This window comes from Rattus norvegicus, chromosome 1 (assembly GCF_036323735.1).
Source record: "Rattus norvegicus strain BN/NHsdMcwi chromosome 1, GRCr8, whole genome shotgun sequence".
In the NCBI taxonomy this organism is placed as follows: Eukaryota; Metazoa; Chordata; class Mammalia; order Rodentia; family Muridae; genus Rattus; species Rattus norvegicus.
Window position 1 is genome coordinate 115857927 of NC_086019.1, and position 23140 is coordinate 115881066.

Sequence of the window (23140 nt, forward strand, 5' to 3'; positions counted from 1 at the left end):
ATATCGTTCTACTGCAGGCGGCTATCCAGTTTTGCCAGTATCGTTTATTGAAAAGCAGCCTTAAAAAAATAAATCTCATCATCAATTTATTGAAGTTAGTAGATCCAAACGTTACTTTTAAATTAATTCTCTGATATTACTCATCGTCTTAGCCGTGTCTGACATGAGAGGTTCTTTTGGCTTCTGGGAGTGACATCAACAGTTTGCTGAGTTGCGGACTATCCGAAACCACTTCCTCCCTTGGCCCAGTGCTGGCACTGTTTGGTAAATTTAGAAATGAAAGAGGAAATTCCAGAGTGGAAGGCTGAAGCATTTGGCACGGTGAAAACATTAGATCTTGCAGTATCTCTCCTTAGTTCAGTCTCCAGCCCCACAAGAAAACAGAAGTTAAGTTTCTGAAAAAAATCAAGCAAAATGGAAAAGCAAGTAGCTCGACCTGAAGACAAGTTTGCCGCAGTTTTGCAGAGCTGTCAGAAATGTAGGGAATGACCTCATGAATGGGTGAAGAAGAGGATTCAAAGCAAAGCAGCAGCCAGCCCACACCAGCGAGGCATTAAAAAGGGGCGGGGCTGCAGGGCACACCCTGGCTACTGTATAGGAACGTCTGGGAATGTGCCAGTCAGAGCCAGTAAGAGAAATGCAAATTGAAGTACAGTTATTACAGGCAGTGATAAAAATAGATAGTATTCTATTTGCTTTTTTGACAAAGTGTTCTAATTGCTTGGATAAATACTCAGTAGTGGAATTGTTGGACATTATGGTAGACCTATTTTTAACTTTTTGAGGAACCTTTTACTTTTTCATGGTGGCTGTACTAGCTCACTGTCGTCTAAGGATTCTCATGTCTCTATATCCTCACCAGCATTTTTCCTTTTAATAACGGTCATTCCCTTGGGAAGTAGGGATCCCTCCTTGTGGTTTTGATTCATATTTCCTTGGTGATTAGTGACGCTGTTCCTATAACTTCTTTTGAGAAATGCCTGTGTGCCCTTTGTGTAAATGTCCTTTGTGCATCTCAAAATGGAATGATTTGCTTTTCTGTTGTTACATTGCCCGAGCCCCTTATAGTCTTTATTAAGCGCTCGTCAGGTACATAGCTTACAGTGCTTTCTTTCATTAGATGCTACTCCACTTATTGAATCATAAGCATGACAGTGATCTCTGTCTTCCTTGCCTCCAGGTCCCAGTGAGAGTACACCCGCCCTGCATTCACCTTCGCTTTAAAGGTAGTCATGTGACCTAAGCATCCTTCTTATGCGATGGGTGTCAAAAATGGCCTGAAAATACAGGACACAGCTGAGACTTTCCCATGAGGCGTCTCTTTCTTAGGTGTGGCTCTGTGCAGGTATTTTAATGGTGATGATTCCCATGAACTTTGTGAACGAAGTGTTCTCTTCTTTTATCTTGCTGATAGATGGTTAAATACCTGGGAACAGTCCTTGTGAAAGCCAGTAGGGAGCCAGTTGGGTGATTAGAATCATGATTCACCTACAACCCAAACAACTGCAGAAATATCAACAAAACCTTCTAGGTCCCCTCCTTTTGGGTCATTGTTGGGGGAGGTGTACTATGGCAGTTGTAGCTTTGGCATCTCTGGGACAGTCTCTTGTGAGAGAGGATATACGCCTCTCTGTCCTGTGAGTACCATGGAATCTCTTGGTGTCTGGAAGAGGGAGATGTTAAGGCTAATGGGCATTTTCAACCCGAATAGCCGAGGGCAGGAAACTTGGTAAGTATTTGGGAGTTGAGTGTGGAGTAGATGGGGTTTCTGGGACCTTGTATTGGATCACATACAGGTTACTGACGATCTTAGGAAATCTGGGTGGAAGCTGGCCCAGGACCATGGAGGGCTGATGCTCCTTGCAACTGTGCTTAGAGAGAAGAGACTGGCTGTGGATGGTAAAAGGCTGGACTGTGCAATAGAGCCATGCCCTTTCTGGGTAAGAGGAAGAAGGAGACAAAAAGGGAATGTATTGGCAGTGTGATTGCCAGGGCCAGACGACTTTACTATCTTGCTTTCTAGTCCTTTGATAAAACACCATAACTAAAAACAGTCTGGGAGGAGGGGTTTATTTGGCTTCATTTCCTGCCACAGTCTATCATTGAGGGCAGTTAGGGCAGGAAACTCAAGGCAGGAATATGGAGGGGCAAAAACTGAAGCAAAAGCCAGGGAGAAATGCTACTTACAGCTTGCTTCCTGTGGCTTGTATAGACTGCTTTCTCTTCTCTTCTCTTCTCTTCTCTTCTCTTCTCTTCTCTTCTCTTCTCTTCTCTTCTCTTCTCTTCTCTTCCCTTCCCTTCCCTTCCCTTCCCTTTTCTTTTCTTTTCTTTTCTTTTTGAGGCAGTTATAGTTCTGGCTGTACTGGGAAATAACTAAGTAGAGTAGACTGGCCTTGAACTCACAGAGATCCACTGCTTTCTAATACCACTCAAGACCACCTGCCCAGTAGGGATACCACAGTCGGAGGGTTGGACCCTTCTACATCAATCAATAATCAAGAAAATGCCCCGCAGGCTTGCCTACAGGCAATCTGATGGAGACATCTTCTCAACTGAGGTTCCTCTTCATAGATGACCCTAGCTGTGCCAAGTTGGCAAGAAGCTAACTAGAACATGAATCAAGTGGTTGCTATGTACCAAAACCTGTAGTTTGCTGCTCTGGGGGAGCAGAGGGAGTAGCAAGGGAGAAGTGGGGACTGGGGAGTATTGGTGGTGTGCAGGATGGCATCCTTAGCGTACACTCGCTAAGTGTAGGAGCTTGCAGATAGATACATAGCCTGTTAGTGATAGGCAACAGGCAGTTCCTTTCTGGAGAAAACATAACTTCTGGCCACAGAGATGAGCACTGCAGGTTATGCTCTCTGGGTGCTGCCTGGTACATGAGTGTAGACCTGCTCTTCTAAGTGGAGCAGGTACACTACAGTTCTATCTGAGCATTCAGGCCGACACAGGCCTGAGTCAGGGTTGTGGAGGTGGTCCGTGGGTGAAAGGGAACTCTGGAAACCCATGCTGGCCTCGGAGCTGCTCAGTGGGTGGCTGTAGCAATCTACCTGACACCTCAAGGCTCAGCTTCTGCTTTTTGTAAGTGAAGACTACCCAGCAGTCTATCCTGGACACTGGCAACCCCCACATCTGGGGTATGACTGTTCTCCTAAGTATAAGAGACAGCAATGGAGGAACAGCTCTAATGATAAGAAGCCCACCCCTGTCCCCACAAGGGAGACCCCCTGTCCCCACAAGGGAGACCCATGCCAGCCATCAAAGCATCATCAAATCGGTCAGCCACTGGAGTTTTGCTAGTGTTTTCTTTCTGAGACATAGCTTAGAAATTCCCTTACTGCTGTGTCTGTCATGGAGGAACAAAAGGAAGGCCACAGGAGGTAGCCAAAGACGACCCTGGATTGTTTGTTAGGTGAAAGATTTAACTATCCTGTGGAATATTGGACAGTCTCCCCCCAACTACCCCCCACCCGTGTGTGTGTGTGTGTGTGTGTGTGTGTGTGTTTCTATTTGTCTCTGTGTGTGTGTATGTGTGTGTGTGTGTGTGTGTGTGTGTGTCTGTCTGTCTGTCTGTCTGTCTGTCTTTAACTTGCTCTATAGACCAGGCTTCTCTCTGCCTTCCAAGTGCTGGAATTAAAGGCATTCACCACCACCACCACCACCACCACCACCACCACCACCACCACCACCACCTGGCCTTTTCTCTCTTTTAAAAAGTACTTTTTCATATAAATCCTTGGCATCAGTCCTGGTATATAAAATATACTGAGCAGTGGCTCAGGAGTGGCTCAGTGGGTAAAAGTACTTGTTTTCTAAGCCTCCTAAGATCCCTGGGTGTCAAAAGCCAGATATGGGGTAGGTAGGGTACGGGTGGCTTACGGAATCCCATCATTCCTACTTGGAGATGGGAGGCAAGATGGAGGTGGATCCAAGAGACTCAGCTGGGAACTGGTGAGCCAGCCACTGTGGTGTTAGCAGTGCAGAGACAGAAACAAGAGACAGCGTCAGCAAAGTGGAAGGTGAACATGGACTCTGGAAGTTGTTTTCTGATTTCTACATTTGTCTCAACATGCACATGGACACGTGTGCACACACACTGGATGGACGGATGGATGGACGGATGGATGGATGGATGGATGGACGGATGGATGGATGGATGAATGAAATAGACAAATGGAGGTTTGTACTTGTCGCATTGAGACATACCAGAATTCCACAGAACAGGGATTGGACAGCACAAGAATGGGCAGAGAAAGCTGTTGGAGGTACAAGCTGGAGAGGGACATGATCAGAAGTCTGCTTTACTCAGTTAAGGTAAAAAGGAACAATGGCAGTTTGGAGTGACCGAGACTTCTTAGTGCCCAGGCTGCTTGGGGCATTGTCATGAAGCCTAGTGTACAGTATGGGGTGGGGCGGGGCAGAGACCACTGGGTCATGGGAATGGCTGGAGTGGCTGCCAACTGAGGAAGAGGGCCAGTGCGTGTGTATGTGGACACGCACTCTAGAAGACTGAAAATTGCTGTGCATCCTGCATTTCCAATTTCATTGCCTCATCCTTGTAATATTGCAAGCCAGATTGATTTATTCGTTGTCGGAGCTGTTCTTTTGAACTTTTGAGTTGCTGCTTTTGAAATTGAAACTTGAAAATTGTACTTTTGGATATTAAAAGTGATTTTCTTCTTTAGTGGCACTAGGTGAGGGTCTGCTGTTTGGTTCTTAAAATTTTATTTACTTTTATTCTATGTATATGAGTATTGTCTGCATGCATATGTGTGCGGTGTTTGCTGAAGCCAGAGGAGGTTATCAGATGCCCTGGGGCTGAAGTTATAACCATTACGAGTTCTCATGTGAGTACTGGGAACTGAACCTGATCCTCTGTAAGAGCAGCAAGTGTGTTAACCATGGAGCCATTTCTCCAGTTCCTTTGTTTTCTTGCTTGCTTGCTTATTAGTGGGTTATTTTGGGACAGAGTCTCCATCTAGTAGCCCTGGCTGACCTAGAACTTAGATCTTCCTGCCTCCTGAGTGCTGGGATTGAAGACATGCACCTCCACACTTGGCCTGATGGTTTTTAGTTATAAGCATCTTACCCACTCTGTCATAGCAGTTACATCTATGATAAAAATGGCGACATATTAAGACTTGCTTAATCTAACTTAGTTCCGTGTTTAGCCATTTTAACACATGGGAGAAAAAGGAACAATTTAATTAGACAGGCTTTAGAAGTGATTTCTTATGAGTTGGAACGGTTTGAAACTGGATATTTCCGCCTTTCTGAGAAAGGCTTTCATTTGCATATAGAAGAGGAAGAGAAGCGGACACCTTGCATATGTTGACAGGAACATGTCATCGTTTATCTTTCTGTGAGTGCTGTAGTTAGGCAAACTCACTTCTTCCTTTTTGTTTTATAAATTACCAAATGAAGTATTAGGTTTCATCATGGCATTCAAACACAGTTTGATTTTGTTGATCTTCCCATTCCTTCTGCCCTAGTCTCTCTTTGTAGCATCCTCATAGTCTCTTTTCAGCTTCTGTCCCCTGTGTCTTATTGGCCTCCCTGCTTCCTTAGAAACACCTCTTTTCCCTTCCTGTGGTCTCCTAGTTTCATAGCCTGTCCTCATACTTAGACCCATATATGTGCATGGCCTTTTTTTTTTAAAAAATGAACCTTTTGTTTTATGTGCATGACTGTTTTGCCTGCATATATGTAAATACATCACGGTAAGTACCGTGCCCATGAAGGCCAGAAGACATGAACTTGATCCTTAATGCCTGTCTGGTCACCCTTAAAATATAGTCTCTGGCTGATTCTCTTGATGGGAGCCTGTGTCCCCTGAGGTTGCTGTCCAACTGAGGATATATCAGAGTCACTGTTCTCTTTTGTCCTTCTTAGTCTCCTAGCGTTGTGCCTGCAAACAGATTGAAGCTCAGTCCTGGGTTCTGATTTTTACTCTTTTGTGCAGCTTATAGCCCAGGAACTCATACTTTATTTTCTTTTTTCCTTTCCTTTCCATTCCTTTCCTTTTTTCTTTTTCTTTTTCTTTCTTTCTTTTCTTTTTTTTTTTTTAATTTTTGAGAGAGTGTCTTGCTAAGTTTGTAATACCAAAAATTAACCTGTAAGCTCCTGAGATGCTGGCAATTGTAGTTCTTGGAAAATAACAGAGCCTCACGGGAAAGTATGGTATCCTATGGTTTTGTCTGTAAAAGCCTCTACAACCCAGGAGTTCCCTACAGCTGGGAATTCCACATAGTGGCCCTGACCAGAGTCCATCTTGGTCAGTATTTAATAAAGCTTGCTTCAAATTTGGCCCAGAATGGTGGAACTGGTCTCTCTCCAGTGAACCTCGGGATTAACAAATCACCTGGCTGGCTCTGAAATTCTCTGTAGCCCACGCAGGGCTTGAACTTGTTACCTACCTGTCTTAGTCCAGGAGTTTGGCTTACGGGCTTGTGCCGTGAGCTTCTGTGAGCCCAGAATTTCCAAGGATGGCTTGTCTAAGCCTGAGAGCAGCTGTTCTCAGCTATCTGCCTGAAGTTGCCCAGTGATGGGGAAAATTACCATCGGTTTTGTAGAGGAACAATAGTTTAATTATTCACTGTTCTTTGTTTCAAAATTGTTGACTGACAGCTTGTCTAACTATAGTTTTGCAATAGTCATTTCATTTTTTTCCTTGGGTGCTGACTTTATAGACCCCTGCTGGGGCTCCCAGAACTAGTGATTTTGAAAGCAGGAGTATGGCAAATGCTGGGCTTGGAACACAGTGTGTAGCATCAGGACTGGATGGAACTGTCCCAAGCTGCATTTTGTAGGTTGGCACGAGTTCTCTCAGGAGACATCATGTTTAGCACATGGGCTGTGTTTATCCACCAGGCCTGCTTCACTCACAGCCTGCTAGCATCTATAGGACTCATTGGGGCCAGAATGCAGAAGAAAGGTGGGGCAATTACTCTTCTGCTGCTGGCAACGCCTATGGATCTGTTTAGGCCAGCCTTACACTGTCTCTTTCCTGAGCAAGTTTTTTTCAGATTGAGCCAGTTTTGTCTGCTAGCCCTGGCCTTGACCCCACCAATCTAGTTGTTCATCACTGGATAATGGACATACATTATTCAGGACTAGATGTGTGTGTGTGTGTGTGTGTGTGTGTGTGTGTGTGTGTGTGTGTGTGTGTTGCTTTATGCCCAGGGCTCTCAGTTGAGCCGAGGGCCTTTGAGCATCATTCTGCTTATCATATTAGTATACTGGGATGACCCCACCATGAGAGTGGCTATGAGAAGGACTTACTGAGGAACAGGAATAGAAGGGGTGAGTAGTCAGTGAGTGACGTGTGGAGGGTTCAGAAGCCCTGCCATTTCCAAGCTGATAAACACTTACTTCCTTTTCTGTGAGCACAGAGACGCCCAGCCTCCTCTATGGCACTCTGGTGCCTTGTGGTACTCACCTATGGTCCCTTTATCAAGCAGTGAAGTAAACATGTGATGTGCAGCTCCAAGCTCAGACAGGGTCTCTCACTGTATACTGAACACTTGTTCTATGCAACTTAAGATCTAGCCTCCCAGAGCAAGACTCCTGAGCCATAAAGAAAGATACTTGGTGATTAACTTGGGAAATCACTTGAAAAGATATTTTAGAGCACTCTATAACAAAAATGAGTTGATGGCGTGTTAAAATACCAGGTCCGATACTAGATTTCAGTTAATTTTTGTAACCGAGGAAGTGTATGATCTAGAAACAAATGTGAACATTGAGCTGCTGCATCCTTTATACTGCTTAATCATCTAAACCACAAACATGTTATTTGTGGGTCAGTGCCAGGCCCGAGGAGGGTACAGCATCTATAGCTTGGACATGTAGAATACCAGGCTTTACAGGGCATGCTTGAGCAGGCAGTTGTTTGCTACAGGAGGATACCTTTGAGTATACATTATGCATGTATTGTTTTCCTAGCTATCAAAATGCCAGTGCATACTTTTTTTTTTTTTAATCTGACAGCTCAAGGGCACCTGGACCCTGCCTGACTCATTCTCTCTCTCTGTGTGTGAGGCCTGATACACACAATACCACAGATCAGTGGGAACTTATGTGCTCACGGTTCTGGAGGCTAGAAGTCCAAGGTCAAGGTAGTAGGAGGACTGGTTTTGTCTTGCACTGTCCTAACATGACCTCTCTTAGTCTCTCTGCTCACATATGATGTGCTATTCTGACCAGACGCAAGGGATGGACATCTGTGTGTATTCTTATGTCAAAAAACTGTCAATTGTTTATTGGTAACACCAACAGGAGTAAGAGTTAATTCAAATATGTGATTTAAATTTTACTGTGAGATGTTCATATTGTGGTATCTGTGCTGGCTAGTTTTATGTCATCTGAAAGGAGAAAACTTCGACAGAGAAATTGCCTCTGTAAGATCAAGCTATAATAAGCAAGCCCATGGAACATGTTCTCACTGGCCTGTTGGATCATAGCAAAAAGGAATCTCAACCTGTAATCAGTTTCCAGACTTGAGCCAGTTTATAGACCCCCCTTGAATTAAGGAGTGGCCAGGCTCCTCTGAGGAAGGAATTTGATAAAAATACCTTCAAAGTTTATTAGCCTTTCTCCATTTCTTCCCCAGAGGGACCTATAGCTTCTTTTACAAGAGTAATTACATTATGGAAAGGAAACAATCAGACTTTCCCAGGTCTATTAGATCCTGGTTCTGAATTGATACTGAGTCCAGGAACTCCTAAGAAACATTGTGGCCCTCCTGTTGAAATAGGAGGTTATGGGGGCCAGGTGACTAGTGGAATTTTGGCTGAAGTCAGACTCACAGTCAGTTCAGGGGTTATTTCTATCCCTAGAATGTATAGTTGTAATAGATATATTTAGAAATTGAAAGAATTCCCACATTGGTTCCCTGGCCTGTGGAGTGAGAGCTATTATGGTTGGAAAGACCAAATGGGAGCCTTTAGAGCTGCCTCCGCCAAGGAAAATAGTGAATCAAAACCAGTATCGCATCTCTGGAGGAACTGCAGAAATTAGTGCCACTGTCAAGGACCTGAAAGATGTACGTAGGGTGTGTAGAGGGGTTCCCATCCCATCTCCCTTTAACTGTTCTATTGGCCAGTACAGAAGACAGACGGATCATGGAGAATTACAGTTGAATATTGAAAACTCAATCAAGGTGTGCCTCTGATTGCAACTGTTATACCAGATATGGTGTCCTTATTGAACAGACTAGCACATCTGGTACATGATATCCAGCTATCGATCTAGCAAATGCCTTTTTCTCAGCACCTGGCCATGAGGATCATGAGAAGCAATTTGCTTTCAGTTGGCAAGGCCAGCAGTATTACTTTACAGTTCTAACTTAAGGATATATTAACGCCCCAGCCCTGTGTCGTGAGTTAGTTAGAAGGGCTCTTGATCATCAGTCTGTGCCATAAAATATTACATTGGTGCACCATATTGTTGACATTTTCTGATTGGACCACGTGAGCAGGAGGTAGCAACCACTTTGGACTTGTTGGTAACACCTGTGTTCATCAAAGGATGGGAAATAAATCCAACCAAAATTCAGAGGCCTTCTATGTCAGTGGAATTTTTAGGAGTTCGGTGGGGTGAGACATGCAGAGACGTTCCCTTTAAGATAAAGGATACGTCATTGTACCCGGCCCCTCCTACCACCAAGAAGCACAGTATTTAGTGGCCTATTTGGATTCTGGAGAGCGAACATTTCTTAACTTGGGCTGTTACTCTGGCCCATATACTACATGACTTAAAAAGCTGCTAGCTTCGAGTGGAGCCTAGAACAGGAAAAGACTCTTCAACAGGTCCAGGCTGCTGTGCAGGCTGCTCTACCACTTAGACCATGTGATCCAGCAGACCTGATGGTACTTGAGGTGTCAGTGGCAGATAGGGAATGCTTTTTAGAGCCTTTGGCAGACTCCTATAGGTGATTCACAGAGAAGACATTTGGGATTTTGGAACAAGGCTCCATCACCATCTGCAGACAGTTATTCTCCCATATCTCTTGCTCTGCTATTGGGCCTTAGTGGAAACTGAACCACCAAGTTACTATGCAACTTGAGCTGCCCATCATGAGCTGGGCGTTATCTGATCCACGAAGTTATTGCAGAGCAGCAATCCATTATCAGACAGAAGTGGTATATATATGTGTGAATGATTGGTCCTGAAGCACAAGCAATTTATGTGAAGAAGCTTCCCAAATGCCTATGGTTTCTACTGCCATTACTATCATGCAGTCTTCTACCAAGGATGTACCCGTAGCTTCATGAGGTATACTCTATGACTGGTTGTATGAGGAAGAGAAGACCAGGGTATGGTTTACGGAAAGTGGTATATACATGATCCACCCCAAAGTAGACAGGTGTAGCATTAAAACCCCTTTTCTGCCACAACGCATAAGAGCATGAAAGGATGCTGGTATATGTATTTCAGGATGCCCTGAAATATAACAGTGAAGAGAAATCTTTACAGTGGGTACCACTTCAGGCAGTGCACATGGTGTTGTACATTTTGTTTGGAAGGAAAAATGGCCAGATGTATGAGTGTTTACTGGTTCATGGGCTGTATGTATTTCTAGATGGTCAGAGACTTGAAAAGAGCGTGATTGGAAAGTTGGGCACTGGGGACAATTTCCTGAACAAAACACCAATGGCTTATGCTCTAAGATCAAGAATCAACAAATGGGACCTCATAAAACTGTAAAGCAAAGGACACTGTCATTAGGACAAAACAGCAACAACACATTGGGAAAAGATTTTTACCAATCCTACATCTGATAGAGGGCTAATATCCAAAATATACAAAGAACTCAAGAAGTTAGACTCCAGAGAGCCAAATAACCCTATCCAAAAATGGGGTTCAGAGCTAAACAAAACATTCTCAACTGAGGATTATTGAATGACCAAAAAGCACCTAAAGAAATGTTCAACATCCTTAGTCATCAGGGAAATGCAAATCAAAACAACCCTGAGATTCCACCTCACATCACTCAGAGTGGCATCAAAAACTCAGGTGACAGCAGATGCTGGCAAGGATGTGGAGAAAGAGGAACACTCTTCCATTGTTGGTGGGATTACAAACTGGTACAACCACTCTGGAAATCAGTCTGGAGGCTCCTCAGAAAACTGAACATTCCACTACCTGAGGACCCAGCTATACCTCTCCTGGGCATATACCTAAAAGATGCTCCAACATACAACAAAGACACATGCTCCACTATGTTCATAGCTTCCTTATTTATAAAAGCCAGAAGCTAGAAAAAACCCAGATGCCCTTCAACAGAGGAATGGATTAAAAAAATGTGGTATATCTACACAATGGAGTACTACTCAGCTATCAAAAACAATGACTTCATGAAATTCATAGGCAAATGGAATGAACTAGAAAATATCATTCTGAGTGAGGTAACTCAATCACAGAAAAACACACTTGGTATGTACTCATTGATAAGTGGATATTAGCCCAAAAGCTCAAATTACACAAGATGCAATCCACAGACCACAGGAAGCTCAAGAAGAAGCATGACCAAAATGTAGATGCTCCCACTCCTTAAAAAGGGGAAAAAATATCCATAGGAGGGGATATGGAAGCAAAATTTAGAGCAGTGACTCAAGAAACGGCTATTCAGAGCCTGCCCCACATGTGACCCATATATATATATATATGGCCACCAAAACTAGATAAGATTGATGAAACTAAAAAATGCATGCTGACAGGGACTGGATATAGATCTCTCCTGAGAGACACATCCAGGGCATGTCCAATACAGAGGTCAATGCTAACAGCAAACCACTGAACTGAGAACAGGACCCCCTTGGGGGAAATTAGAGGAAGGATTGAAAGAGTTGAAGGAGCTTGCAACCCCATAAGAACAACAATGCCAAACAACCAGAGCTTCCAGGGACTAAACCACTACCAAAAGACTATCCATGGACTGACCCAGGGCTCCAACTGCATATGTAGCAGAGAATAGCCTTGTTGGGCACCAGGGGAAGGGGAAGCCCTTGGCCCTGCCAAGGTTGGACCCTCAATGCAGAGGAATATGGCAGGGTAGTAAGGGGGATGTATGGGGGGAATGGAGGGGAGGGGAGGAAACCTGGAAGGAGAACATTTAAAATGTAAGCAAAGAAATATATCTAATAAAAAATGGAAACAAAGAATGTGTTTGTACAGTTTTTGTTCTTTCTTTCCTCGATTTCTTTATCATGTAATGTAACAACAGTTAAGAGACTATCAGTGGTTATCACATTTAAGTTTGAGATACTAAAAAATGTTCCTCAAGAGACATTGCCACTCCTACAAAATTTCTAAAGTGTTTGCCATTGTACAAGAGATAGTTATATTGTGTTTTTTTTTTTTCCTTTTTTTCGGAGCTGGGGACCGAACCCAGGGCCTTGTGCTTGCTAGGCAAGCGCTCTACCACTGAGCTAAATTCCCAACCCCTGCTATATCGTGTTTACAGTAATTATGACTTGGGTATTGTTTTCATTTAGAGATTAAACATAACATGAGATAAGATTGTGTGTCAAGTTTACAGGTGTGAACTGTTCTTGGTTGTCAACTTGGCTATATCTGGAATTAACCCAAGCGGCTGGGCACTTTTTTCTTAAAGATTTATTTATTTTATTTTATGTGTATGGGCATTTTGACTGCATGCACAGTTGTGTGCACTACATGCATGCCTGCTGCAGTGGATCTCTGGGGAACTAGAAATACAGGCAGGCATGAGCAGCCATAGGGGTACTGGGAATTGAGTCCTTGTCCTCTAGAGGAACAGCCAGTGCTCTTAACTGCTGAGCCAGAGGGATTTTTTTTTCTTAATTAAATTGTTTAAAGTAGGAAGACCTACTTCTAATCTTTGGTTTGAGGTTGGAAGACTCACCCTTAATCTGGGCCCCACCTTCTACTGTCTACCTATATAAAGGGCATAGAAAGAAGCTGCTCTCTTTCAGAAGGAAATGAGAGACATTTTATTAGAGTTAGAGGAAAATAAACAGGACGAGCAAAATGGAGATCTCAGCAGCTTCTAGACTGATGAGAGGAAGAGAGAAACCCATGCTTTCTAAAGTTCAAGAAAGCAGACAAGCTCAGCTGGAGACCTGAGATTTTGTACATGGCAGGGGTATGGTGGGAAGATGGCTCATTCAGAGAGCGTGGGAGTGAGTGCTCTGGGTAGTCCTGCAGACTGGCTTAATTTTGGCCAGTGTTCGTAGAAGGGAGGTAGAGGGAACAGAGAGTTCTGCTTCAGGCAGGCTTAGCAGTGAGGGACTGTAAGCATTAAAGACTGGGCTTCTGTCACTAGGTAAGTACATGTGCCATTGATAGGGGGAAAAACATTTTGCTTTGCCAGGAGGAGACAGCTTTTCCTTTATGGGCCTCTACCTTTTCAAATGGCATTTTCAGTTTTGAGGGACAGCTGTGGTACTTTTACATGCCATTTCAAATTCTGAGGAGGAGTAGTTTTGATATTTCCTCCTTCCTTGAATCTAGTGTGTTACCAGGGAAACAAGCTGCCTCCCAGCCTTCTAGTAGCTGACCTGCTGTCAGTCTCCAGTTTGGAGACGTTTGAAGGTTTTGGGGCTAGATGCAGACAGAGCTAAGGTTTGGGCATTGCTTCTGTTACAATGTAAGGCCACTGTTTAGCTACAGCAACCTTCTTTCTCTGAAGGTTAGCGCCCAGACCCACCACCTTCCGTTTGACTAGCTCTTACCTGTTTGCTTATTTCTCTTCTGCATTCACTAACAGATCCATCTACTCATCTTTAATCTCTTTAGATTATTTATAGTTAATGTAATTACTGATATGTTTGGATATTCTTTATTATTGTTGTCGTTGTTATGTGTGTTGTTATTAATTCTTTTTTTCTTTATTCTCTTTTCTTGCGTTGTATCGGTTGTTTGTTTTGGTGCCTAGAATTGCGTGCAGGACTTCAACCATGCTAAGCAGGCTTAGCCACTGAGCTACACTGTCAGCCCTTTTTCTACCTTCTTTTAGAATCTGAGCATTTTGAAGTATTCTATTTTAATTTATCCCATATTACTATTCTATTTAATAGTCATTTTCACTCTTCTCTACCCCCACTATCTCTTTGGGAGTGGTGATGGTAGGTTAAACCTAGGGCCTTGTGCATTTGAGAAAAATAGTCTGCTACTCAGCTAAATCTCGAAACCAGTAGTTACTTTTTTTTTTTCTTTTTTTTTGGAGCTGGGGACCGAACCCAGGGCCTTGCGCTTGCTAGGCAAGCGCTCTACCACTGAGCTAAATCCCCAACCCCAATGGTTACTTTTTTAACACTTTTTAAGTGGGTGCTGTACAGATTACCTAGTACTTGCCTGTTAACTTTTCCTAATCTTTGAGGATTAGAGAATGTGGAAATCTTACTACCACGTAGGTTTGCTTTTTGGAGTTCCATTTTGTGCTTTTGTAATCTCCATAAAGTAATTAAAAAAACATAATTAGAAGGCTGCTTGAGAACTATTTTATTAGAGTTTTTGGAAAGAACAACAGGGTAGGCAAGCTGGAAATCTTGGCAGTTGTCAGAGAGAAGGGAGATGGAAAAATGCTCTTTGAGTTAGTACCAGCAATGAATGTTTGTAACAGCTGTTAAAGAAAGCCAGTGTAGGGTTTTGGCTGGTGTTCAAAGAAGAAATAGACGGGAGAAAAGGAAGTTACAACTCAAAAGATGGGCACCCTTAGCACAGAAGATCTGCAAGCAACTACCCTGAAGGGGGCCTCTGGGTTATATAAGTACTTTAATTCATTAAGGGAATGATCATGTTTCTCATGTCCTCAGCATGGTGAGTTAGCTAATCAGGTAATCTGGCCAGGTAATTGACAAGTCTAGTTGGATTATCTATCCATCTATCTATCTATCTATCTATCTATCTATCTATCTATCCATCCATCCATCCATCCATCCATCCATCCATCCATCTATCTATCTATCTATCTATCTATCTATCTATCTATCTATCTATCTGATCAATGCCCATTCCCAGTCTCCCCCCTCACACAGTCCCTTCCTTCCCCCTCCCCTCCTCCTGTGAGAGGGTGGAATGCACTCCTTGCCTCCTCAGGGCACATCAAGTCACTGCAAGGCTAGGCACAACCTCTTAACTGAGGACAGGCAAGGCTTTTTTCTCTCTCTACTGGTCTTGAACTACAGAAATCTGCCAGCCTGTGTCTCCTGAGTGCTGGGCTTAAAGCTGTGTGCTACCATGCCCAGCAGTTGGAGTAACTTTTAAAAATTCTTTTCTACAACGTAATAGTTATTTAGGATTTTCATACAGTGCATCCCATCACACTAGCTTCCCATTCCTCCCAGGTTCACTTTCCCACCCTTGTTAACCCTCCTCCCCCATAAAACCCCCACCAAGTTCCATATACTCACAGGAGCATGGCCAAACTCCCAGTGGCCAGCCATTTAAAGAAAGCTGAGGGGTCCTGTCTGTCCCATGTCAGTTGTGTCATGCTGTCTGTCCCATGTCAGTTGTGTCATGTCTTCCCTCCCCCTCCCCCTCACTCCCCGCCATGCTCCACAAGCCATCAGCTGTGAAGAGGTATACTTCAGCATCTTTTTTTTTTTTTTTCTTTCCGGAGCTGGGGACCGAACCCAGGGCCTTGCACTTGCTAGACAAGCGCTCTACCACTGAGCTAAATCCCCAACCCCAGCATCTTTATCACAAATGTTAAGGGCTCTCTTCAGTAGCTTTCTGCCTGGACTGTTTTTGAGGGGTTGGGATGGGGTGGGATGGGGAGGGCAAGGTCATAGAAGCCTTCGATGTCTCTTTCTCAGTTATGAGTCTGCAGTCATCACTCTTAAGGGAAGGTCTGATGCAGTAGTGGGGCCTGGAAAGGGTGTTCAGTCGGCTACGATCGCCCGAGATAAATTGTAATTGAGCTCTAGAGCTACAGCAGCTCAACCTGCCCCACACCATTGAGGACTCAGTCAGACAGTCGGCCTTTGTAGGCAGAGCTCCTTCCCAGGAATAATATTACTGAATGTTGTAGTAGATTGGGTGGATATCAGTTTCTATCACACTAGAATGGCAGGCTGTGAGTGAATTATTTTTCAGACAGAAGTAGGAATCATAGGATACTCAGTGCACTGGAAGAGGGCAGCAGCCTGCCTAGGAGCTGGAATGTTGACCATGGTGAAGGGTTAGGGTTAGGGTGCTCTTCGCTTGGGGGTGATACTGAATATAGGTGCGCTGAGCTTTGTGTGCTATTTCCTGTCATGCGATTTGTACAGGATGAAGGAGGGTTGTCCAATTTAGATCGTGCGCAGTCTTGAAGGGTCAGGCTTGACAACTGGGCACAGTTATGCACTTTCTGACATACAGTAATCATGGCTGTGCACATAGAGCAGTCCTGGTTGGTTAAAGTTAAGTTCATGATCTATGACCTGGGCCGCAGAATATGGGGCTGAAACTGAAACGTGCTAGCATTCTAAGGCTAGCGATTTGGATCTCTGGGCTTCGCCTGTGAGAATACTCTTAAGAGAAGACTAGCTCTGTTTTGGCTTTCCCTCTACAAATGTCAGGTAATTTTGTAATTTATGGTATGGGTGTTTTTGCCTACATATATGTTTATACACCCCTGCATATGCGGTGCTGTGGAGGCCAGAAGAAGGCATATGGTCCCCTAGAACTGAAATTGTAAACACTTGCGACTTGTTAGGAGTCGAACTCTGTTCCTTTGGAGGAACAGCCAGTCTGCTTAACTGTGAAGCCATCTATCTCTCCAACTAGACATATTTAAGAGTTGGAGAGGAAATAACACTCCTTCTTTACATTTCTTTGCATTGATTCCATTTTTCGTGTCTCAACTTGTCTCCTGTATCATTTCTCTTCAGTTTGAGGAACTTCCTGTAGCATCCTTGTATTCTTTAGTTCTCCATTCCCCTATGAGAATGATCGTTCGGACTTTGATTGAGGATTCTGACAGATACCGATTTCAGACTTTAAAAGTCCTGTTGCTGGGCTGAAGGGAATAGTGTAGGCTGGAGACATTCAGCATATGTGAGTTCCTGGGAATGGAGCCCAGCAGCAAATAGAAAAGTCCCTGTCCTGTTCCCTCTGGCTGCCTGTGTGCTTAAGCTCCGGTGGGGGAAGGGAGGAGTTGTCAAGTTTTCAGCCTTTCATCTTTCAGTTCTAAAAAATCTGCACCGTGTTCTCTTTAACTTTGACTTGCTTGATTGCTTCTTGTTCATCCTTAGCTTCTTCATTTGACTGGAGACTGTTAGGACTGTGGGGATTTCTCACAGTCGATGCTTTGAAGCCAGAGGTAGGAGCTGTGACTTTTTGTTGCCGATTGTATATTCATATCATGTATATGAATGAAAATACAATTACATTGATTTCCCCATTTTGATCCTCCAGCCTGCCTCAGCTAACCCCTCTAACTCTTGATTAGCACCGTTACATGTAGATATATGTTCTCCTAAATATATCAGTACAACCTGATGAGTCTGTATATGGTTTCAGGGCTGATGGCTTCAGATAACCCGTGAGAAGGCTTATCCCTAGGAGAGGCTGATTCTCCCTCTCTTAGCAGTTGTCTAGGGGTGGGACCTGTAAAAGAGCCCAGGATCCTCATCCTCACAGGTAGCACTGGAGAAACCAGGAATGCTCCACTCGCAGACTTAAAGGGATTTACATCTGCTTTCCACCCAGACGGCCGGGAGTGGATATTGTTAGTGGTCTGGTGATCTTTGCCGTTCTGTATAGCTGGGCCTCACCTGAATCCCCCAGATTCCTGAGCATTATTTCCCAGTCATTAGAACCAATTCTTAGGAAAGGTCCCGTGTACTCGGCAAAGAGTTTACTATTCTTGTTACACACCTTTCCTATCTAGACAGCTATTCATGTTACACACCCTTCATACCGAGACAGCACTTCTCAATCCATAGAACCTGCATACAATGTACTTTACAAAGGAGTTTCAGTGTGGTCACGCCTTAAGCTTTGCTGTAATAATTATCACAAGGAAACTTTTCTTCAAAGTTGGATTGTGCTTAAATATGTCAAAAATAAACCACTCGAGGTTCACCACTGTCAGCCATAGATAGCATTTGCAGGGACCCCCTCAAAGGCCCTTTGAGATTTTACCCCTGTGGTAAATGGTGAATAAAAATGGCCCCCATGGGTCCATAGGGAGTGTTGTTATTAGGAGGTGTGGCTTTGTCGGAGGAAGTGTGTTATTAGTCATGAACTTTGAGGTTTCAGGAGCTCAAACCAGGCTTAATGGTTCAAGTGTTCTCCTGCTGCCTGCTAATCTGGATGTAGAACTCTCAGCCCCTTCTCCATGTCTACTGTGCCCTGCAGTGCTTCCCACCATGATGGTAATGGGCTAATGGGACTGTAAGCCAGCACCAATTAAATGCTCTCCTTATAAGAGTTGCTGTGCTCACGGGGTCTCTTCACAGCAATAACACCCTAAGAGAACCCCCTCCTGCCTTAGCATGTTTGATACTGCCATTGTTCAAGTGTTATTTATGTAACCATTTCTGTACTGATACTGCCATTGTTCAAGTCTTATTTATGCAACCTTTTCTAAAAGAGAGTGTTTCCCAGCAGATACCCTGGTGTTTGGGCTCTTAGAATCCAAAATGTAGATGCAGGCTCTGCGATGTAAATGTATAGCCTTCAGGTCTCCAAGATCCGTTGATCTCTGCATTGTGTCCATTTGTACTTTCGTGTAATGGTCTCTGTGTGCTCTAAAAAGAAGGTTCTTTAATGAGGGGCGATACTACGTTTGCTTTGGGGTATAACGATAAGATTTGCAATGCAGTTACGGATTATGCTGGACTGGCAAAGTGGCAGTAATGACTTTTCTTCTAAGATCCATGGCCTCCGTAGCCCCAGGAAGTTGGCTAGGAGTTCTTTATGTGCTGGATAACTTGAATGGAGACTGGACATTGTGGATATTGTGATATGAGACTTTGGTCTTACCAAAACCCCTGGAAGGTATTGCTGTTTTTACTTTTATTAGGCAAACAGCCTGTGTTCTCTGGGCTGTGGTTCCACACCAGTCCTACGTCTCAACTTCTGCTATGCCACTTAGACCTTCCTCTGTGTGGTTCAATGGCTATATAGACCTTACTTTGCCTCATAAGTATGCAGAGTCTTAGATCAATGCTTGTGCTGTTTGAGGTCAGTCTGGGGTTTGAAGAGCAGTTCTGAGGACTCTCTTCTCCTCGAGAGGACACGAGGGCAGTGTGCCAGGGCCTGCGGGTCTCTTTTACGGAGGCCTCTATTTAGTGTTCCTTTTGGCTCATTTGTGCTACTTCTTAGAACACAACCTGTCCTGTGGCTCCCTCTGTGGAGAGAGCCCAGGACTTCAAATGTCCCCTCTAGGAGAATGGACTATCTTTGTACCCCACCACCCATCCTGCTAGGTCAGCACACTTTCAGTGGGAGGGAGGATATGTGTGCTTCTTCTGCATTTTGTATCTGGCATAGAAGGCTTCTATACCTGCACTTCTCTGCATCTCCGTACTACCTATGATGTTTATGATTTTCTAACAGCCACCTCCGTAGTTCACCTTGGACACACTTCTCTAGTAGTCTTGGGATTCCAGCCTGCCTGGGTAGCTATACTGCTGGTGGCCAAGGGCGGTGCTCTGTGACCTACATCTGTCCCTTATGGATTTGGAATAACCATGCAGGAGATGCTGCCCTCTTCCAGCCATATGAAGGGTTAGCATAGAGGGCACTCTGGGGGACCCTAAGCACCAGCAACTAGGGCTGGAGCGAGCGCCAGTGTAGAAAGGGTGTGGGAAGTGATGGTAAACATAGTAACCAGAATATAGTAACCAGGTATCTCAGTTAGGGTCTCTATTGCTGTGATGAGACACCATGAAACTCATATAAAAGAAAACATTTAACTGGGACTGGCTTACAGTTTCGAAGGTAAGGTAGTATCATGGAGGGAAACATGATGTTGGAGGAGCCGAGAGTTCTACATCTTGATCCATAGTCAGCAGAAGCAAATGTGTGCCATCCTGGGTGTATGTTGAGCATGGGAGACCTTCAAAGTACACCAGCACAGTGGCACACTTTCTCCCGCAAGCCACACCTATTTCACCAAGGCAGTACCTCCTAATCGTGCCACTCCTCATAGGCCAAGCATTCAAACACAAGATTCTGTGGGAGACATTTCTATTCAAAACACCACCCCAGGGTAACTCTGAAGGTCAAGAGAGCCTTCCGAATAAGCCTGGAGGAAGCAAAGGCTCCCAAGGACAGTCCTTGTGCTCTGGTCATCTCCACTGCCCTTGAAAGAAAGGGAAGAGATAGCTTGTTGTGTATTCCAGACCACATCTTTCCTCACCGGTGTCTCTGTGCTTTGTTCGGTTGCAGGATGGCTGCCCAAGTGACACTAGAGGACGCACTGTCCAATGTGGACCTCCTGGAAGAGCTGCCTCTTCCTGACCAGCAGCCCTGCATTGAGCCCCCACCTTCCTCGCTGCTCTATCAGGTTGGTCTTGGGGCAGAGGTGATGCAGCTGGCTGCTCTGACCTCACCATAATGGTTTGTTTGTTTTTTTTTTCTATTTCCCTTCAGCCAAATTTCAACACCAACTTTGAAGACCGAAATGCATTTGTCACTGGCATTGCAAGATACATTGAACAAGCAACTGTCCACTCTAGCATGGTAATGCTGTCTGTTTCTTTGTTTCTGTCTTGCAGGAGTCATATTTGAGCAGCAAACAAACTATATATTTCCTGATAGACTAGGTAGAGAAAAAAATAAGAAAATGTCTTATAGTTTTAAGAAAGTCTTTGCTTTTTATTATAAAAACAGTGCATACTCTTAAAAAATGTAATCTCAAGCTGGGTGTTGGTGGCACACACGTCTAATCCCAGTGATACACAGGCAGAGGCAGGCAGATCTCTTGAGTTTGAGGCCAGCCCTGACCTATAGAGTGAGTTCCAGGTCACCTAGGGTTACACAGAGAAACTCTGTCTTGAAAAACAACAAAAACCACCCAAGCAAAAATTTCTCTGGCCCAGAGAAATTCTTTGCCAGCACCGCAAGGGTGCCTCTTTCTCCGTGTCTGCACTTACATATGTTACATGTAAACTCACATGGGACTTGGGTTTTCTAAATGAATTCTGCTATTATAATTATGTATTTTAATGGTTTTGTGAACATTTTGAAAGCATGGCACTTACCAGAGAAAATACCTTTAATGTCTGCATAACCCATTTTGCAGTGTCCACAGTTGACTATTTTTCTGCATCTACTCTATTTCCCCTTTTGTGTAATAAAGAATACAGTGATGAATATATCCCTAAATATTTGTAAAAGTTAAAGAAGTTATAACAAGAAAAGCAGCAGTACTTTTCATTGCCAGATTTCTAGTCACATCTTAAAGAACACCCCTGGCTTTCACCATTTTTACCAAAGCAAATGATATGGAAGTAATGGGACAGAACATCAAAAAGCAGATTTTAAAAATGATGGTAGCCCTCTTCCTGTGGACACCATCCTTGAACTTCTAGTGCTATAGGAAGTATTCTGCCTTTTCCTCCTATATATCCTGGGCTAGAAGCCCTGCTACTGGATCCTGTCTGAACCAGGAAGCTTCGTGTGACTGGAAAAGAAGCTTTGAGGGTGCTGTCTTGCCCAGGCTTTCACACCCTTAACTTCCAGTCTGCATTACAGGTAGATACTTAGGGTTGAGTGGGGCCACCTCTGTGGCCGCTCTCCTCAGAAATGACTGCGTTGTCACCCCAAATCCTTTGCAGCCTACTGAGACTAAAGGGGATGTTTACAGTAATTATGGTGGTCTGTCATGCACAGTGTGCCTCTTGTCAGGCTACCAACCCTCAAACGGGCAGGTAGGGTGCTTTGTAGGACTACCGGCAGTTTGATCTCCCTTTGTGCTTATTCCTCTGCTTGTGTGTGATTTGTCACCACGTGTATTTTGCAGAACGAGATGCTAGAGGAAGGCCAAGAGTATGCTGTCATGCTGTATACCTGGAGGAGCTGCTCCCGTGCCATCCCTCAGGTGCCTTATCTGCCACACCTGTCCCAAGTCCTGTCCGGCCGCATCTTCTCTCACCCCTTGTGCGGTTGTGGAATGCCTGCTTCATTCAGCCTGATAAAAACCTGACCTTGAGTTTCTTTCTTTGCTCAGGTGAAGTGCAATGAGCAGCCTAATAGGGTTGAAATTTATGAGAAAACTGTGGAAGTCCTTGAACCCGAGGTCACAAAACTGATGAATTTTATGTACTTCCAGGTAAAACATTAAAATCATTAGAGGGTTTTAATGTTAGAGAGTAAGGACAGTGTGGTCTATGGGAAAATGACTGCCATCAGGGAAAGGACTGAGGCCTCAACAGTCTTCAGACTTCTTTGTATTTCACCTCTTTTTCAGCGTAGATTTTTATCCTGCACAAAAGCTCACGTTCATTGCTTCCAAGTGCATTATATGTCTAGTTCTTCAGCTATTTCCTTGACTTCCTGGTACTTGCTACCCTATGCTTGACCTCCTTTGACTCTTCATTTGTGGTGGGAAAGGCCACATGGAAGAGACTTGCTGGCCCTTTAAAGCAGTGGGGATATCTAAACTGGTTTTAACTGTAGCTTTCCTTGAATTTTGTTGTTGTTTGATTTTAAAAGTTACCAAAAAGAATCCCCTCTACAGTCTGCATCAGTATTACGGATGTCGTATTAGAGCACTTTGCTCATTAACTCTCTTCGTTTGTTTGCTGTTGGTATAACAGAATACCCCAGTGAAGCCGCTTACAGGAGAAAGGGTGTGTTTTGCTCACAGTTCAAGAGTAGAGTCCATCATAGCAGGGGACTCAAGGCAGTAGGAACTTTAACCAACTGGTCACCTCACTGCCAGAATCATGACACAGAGATAAGAACGCATACTGTGTCCCAGCGCCTTTCTCTACTTCTACAGCCCAGGATCCCAGCCAGAGAATGCCATCAACTATATCACTCGAGTCTTTCTACCGCAATTAGTGTAATCAAGGTGATCCCCAGTAGGCAGGCTCGAAAACCCATCTCCCAGGAGATTCTAGATCCTGTCACTTGACAATCAGCAGTGATGGTTACCATCATAGTAGTTTCGCTGGAATAATCAGCAAAATAAACTGCAAAATAAGCAATGGCTTTC

The 23140-nt window shown here is 44.1% G+C and overlaps 2 protein-coding genes across 8 annotated transcripts in view; one reads left to right on the forward strand and one right to left on the reverse strand.

Annotated features, from left to right (window-relative positions):
- The window catches only part of Nipa1 (NIPA magnesium transporter 1), a 402283-nt gene that overhangs the window by 249706 nt on the left and 129437 nt on the right, over positions 1-23140 (reverse strand). The window lies entirely within an intron of this gene.
- Cyfip1 (cytoplasmic FMR1 interacting protein 1) overlaps positions 1-23140 on the forward strand; it is a 92410-nt gene that overhangs the window by 15173 nt on the left and 54097 nt on the right. For 5 of the 7 annotated variants that reach the window (XM_063262343.1, XM_006229288.4, NM_001107517.1 and 2 more), the window contains 4 exons: positions 20368-20485; positions 20572-20661; positions 21944-22021; positions 22151-22252. In XM_063262343.1, the coding sequence (XP_063118413.1) occupies positions 20369-20485; positions 20572-20661; positions 21944-22021; positions 22151-22252 (387 nt within the window). In that variant the 5' untranslated portion in view covers position 20368. Of the gene's footprint in view, positions 1-1180; positions 1330-20367; positions 20486-20571; positions 20662-21943; positions 22022-22150; positions 22253-23140 lie in introns of those variants that run through there. The other 2 variants (XM_063262335.1, XM_039112486.2) reach the window with 2 other exon arrangements.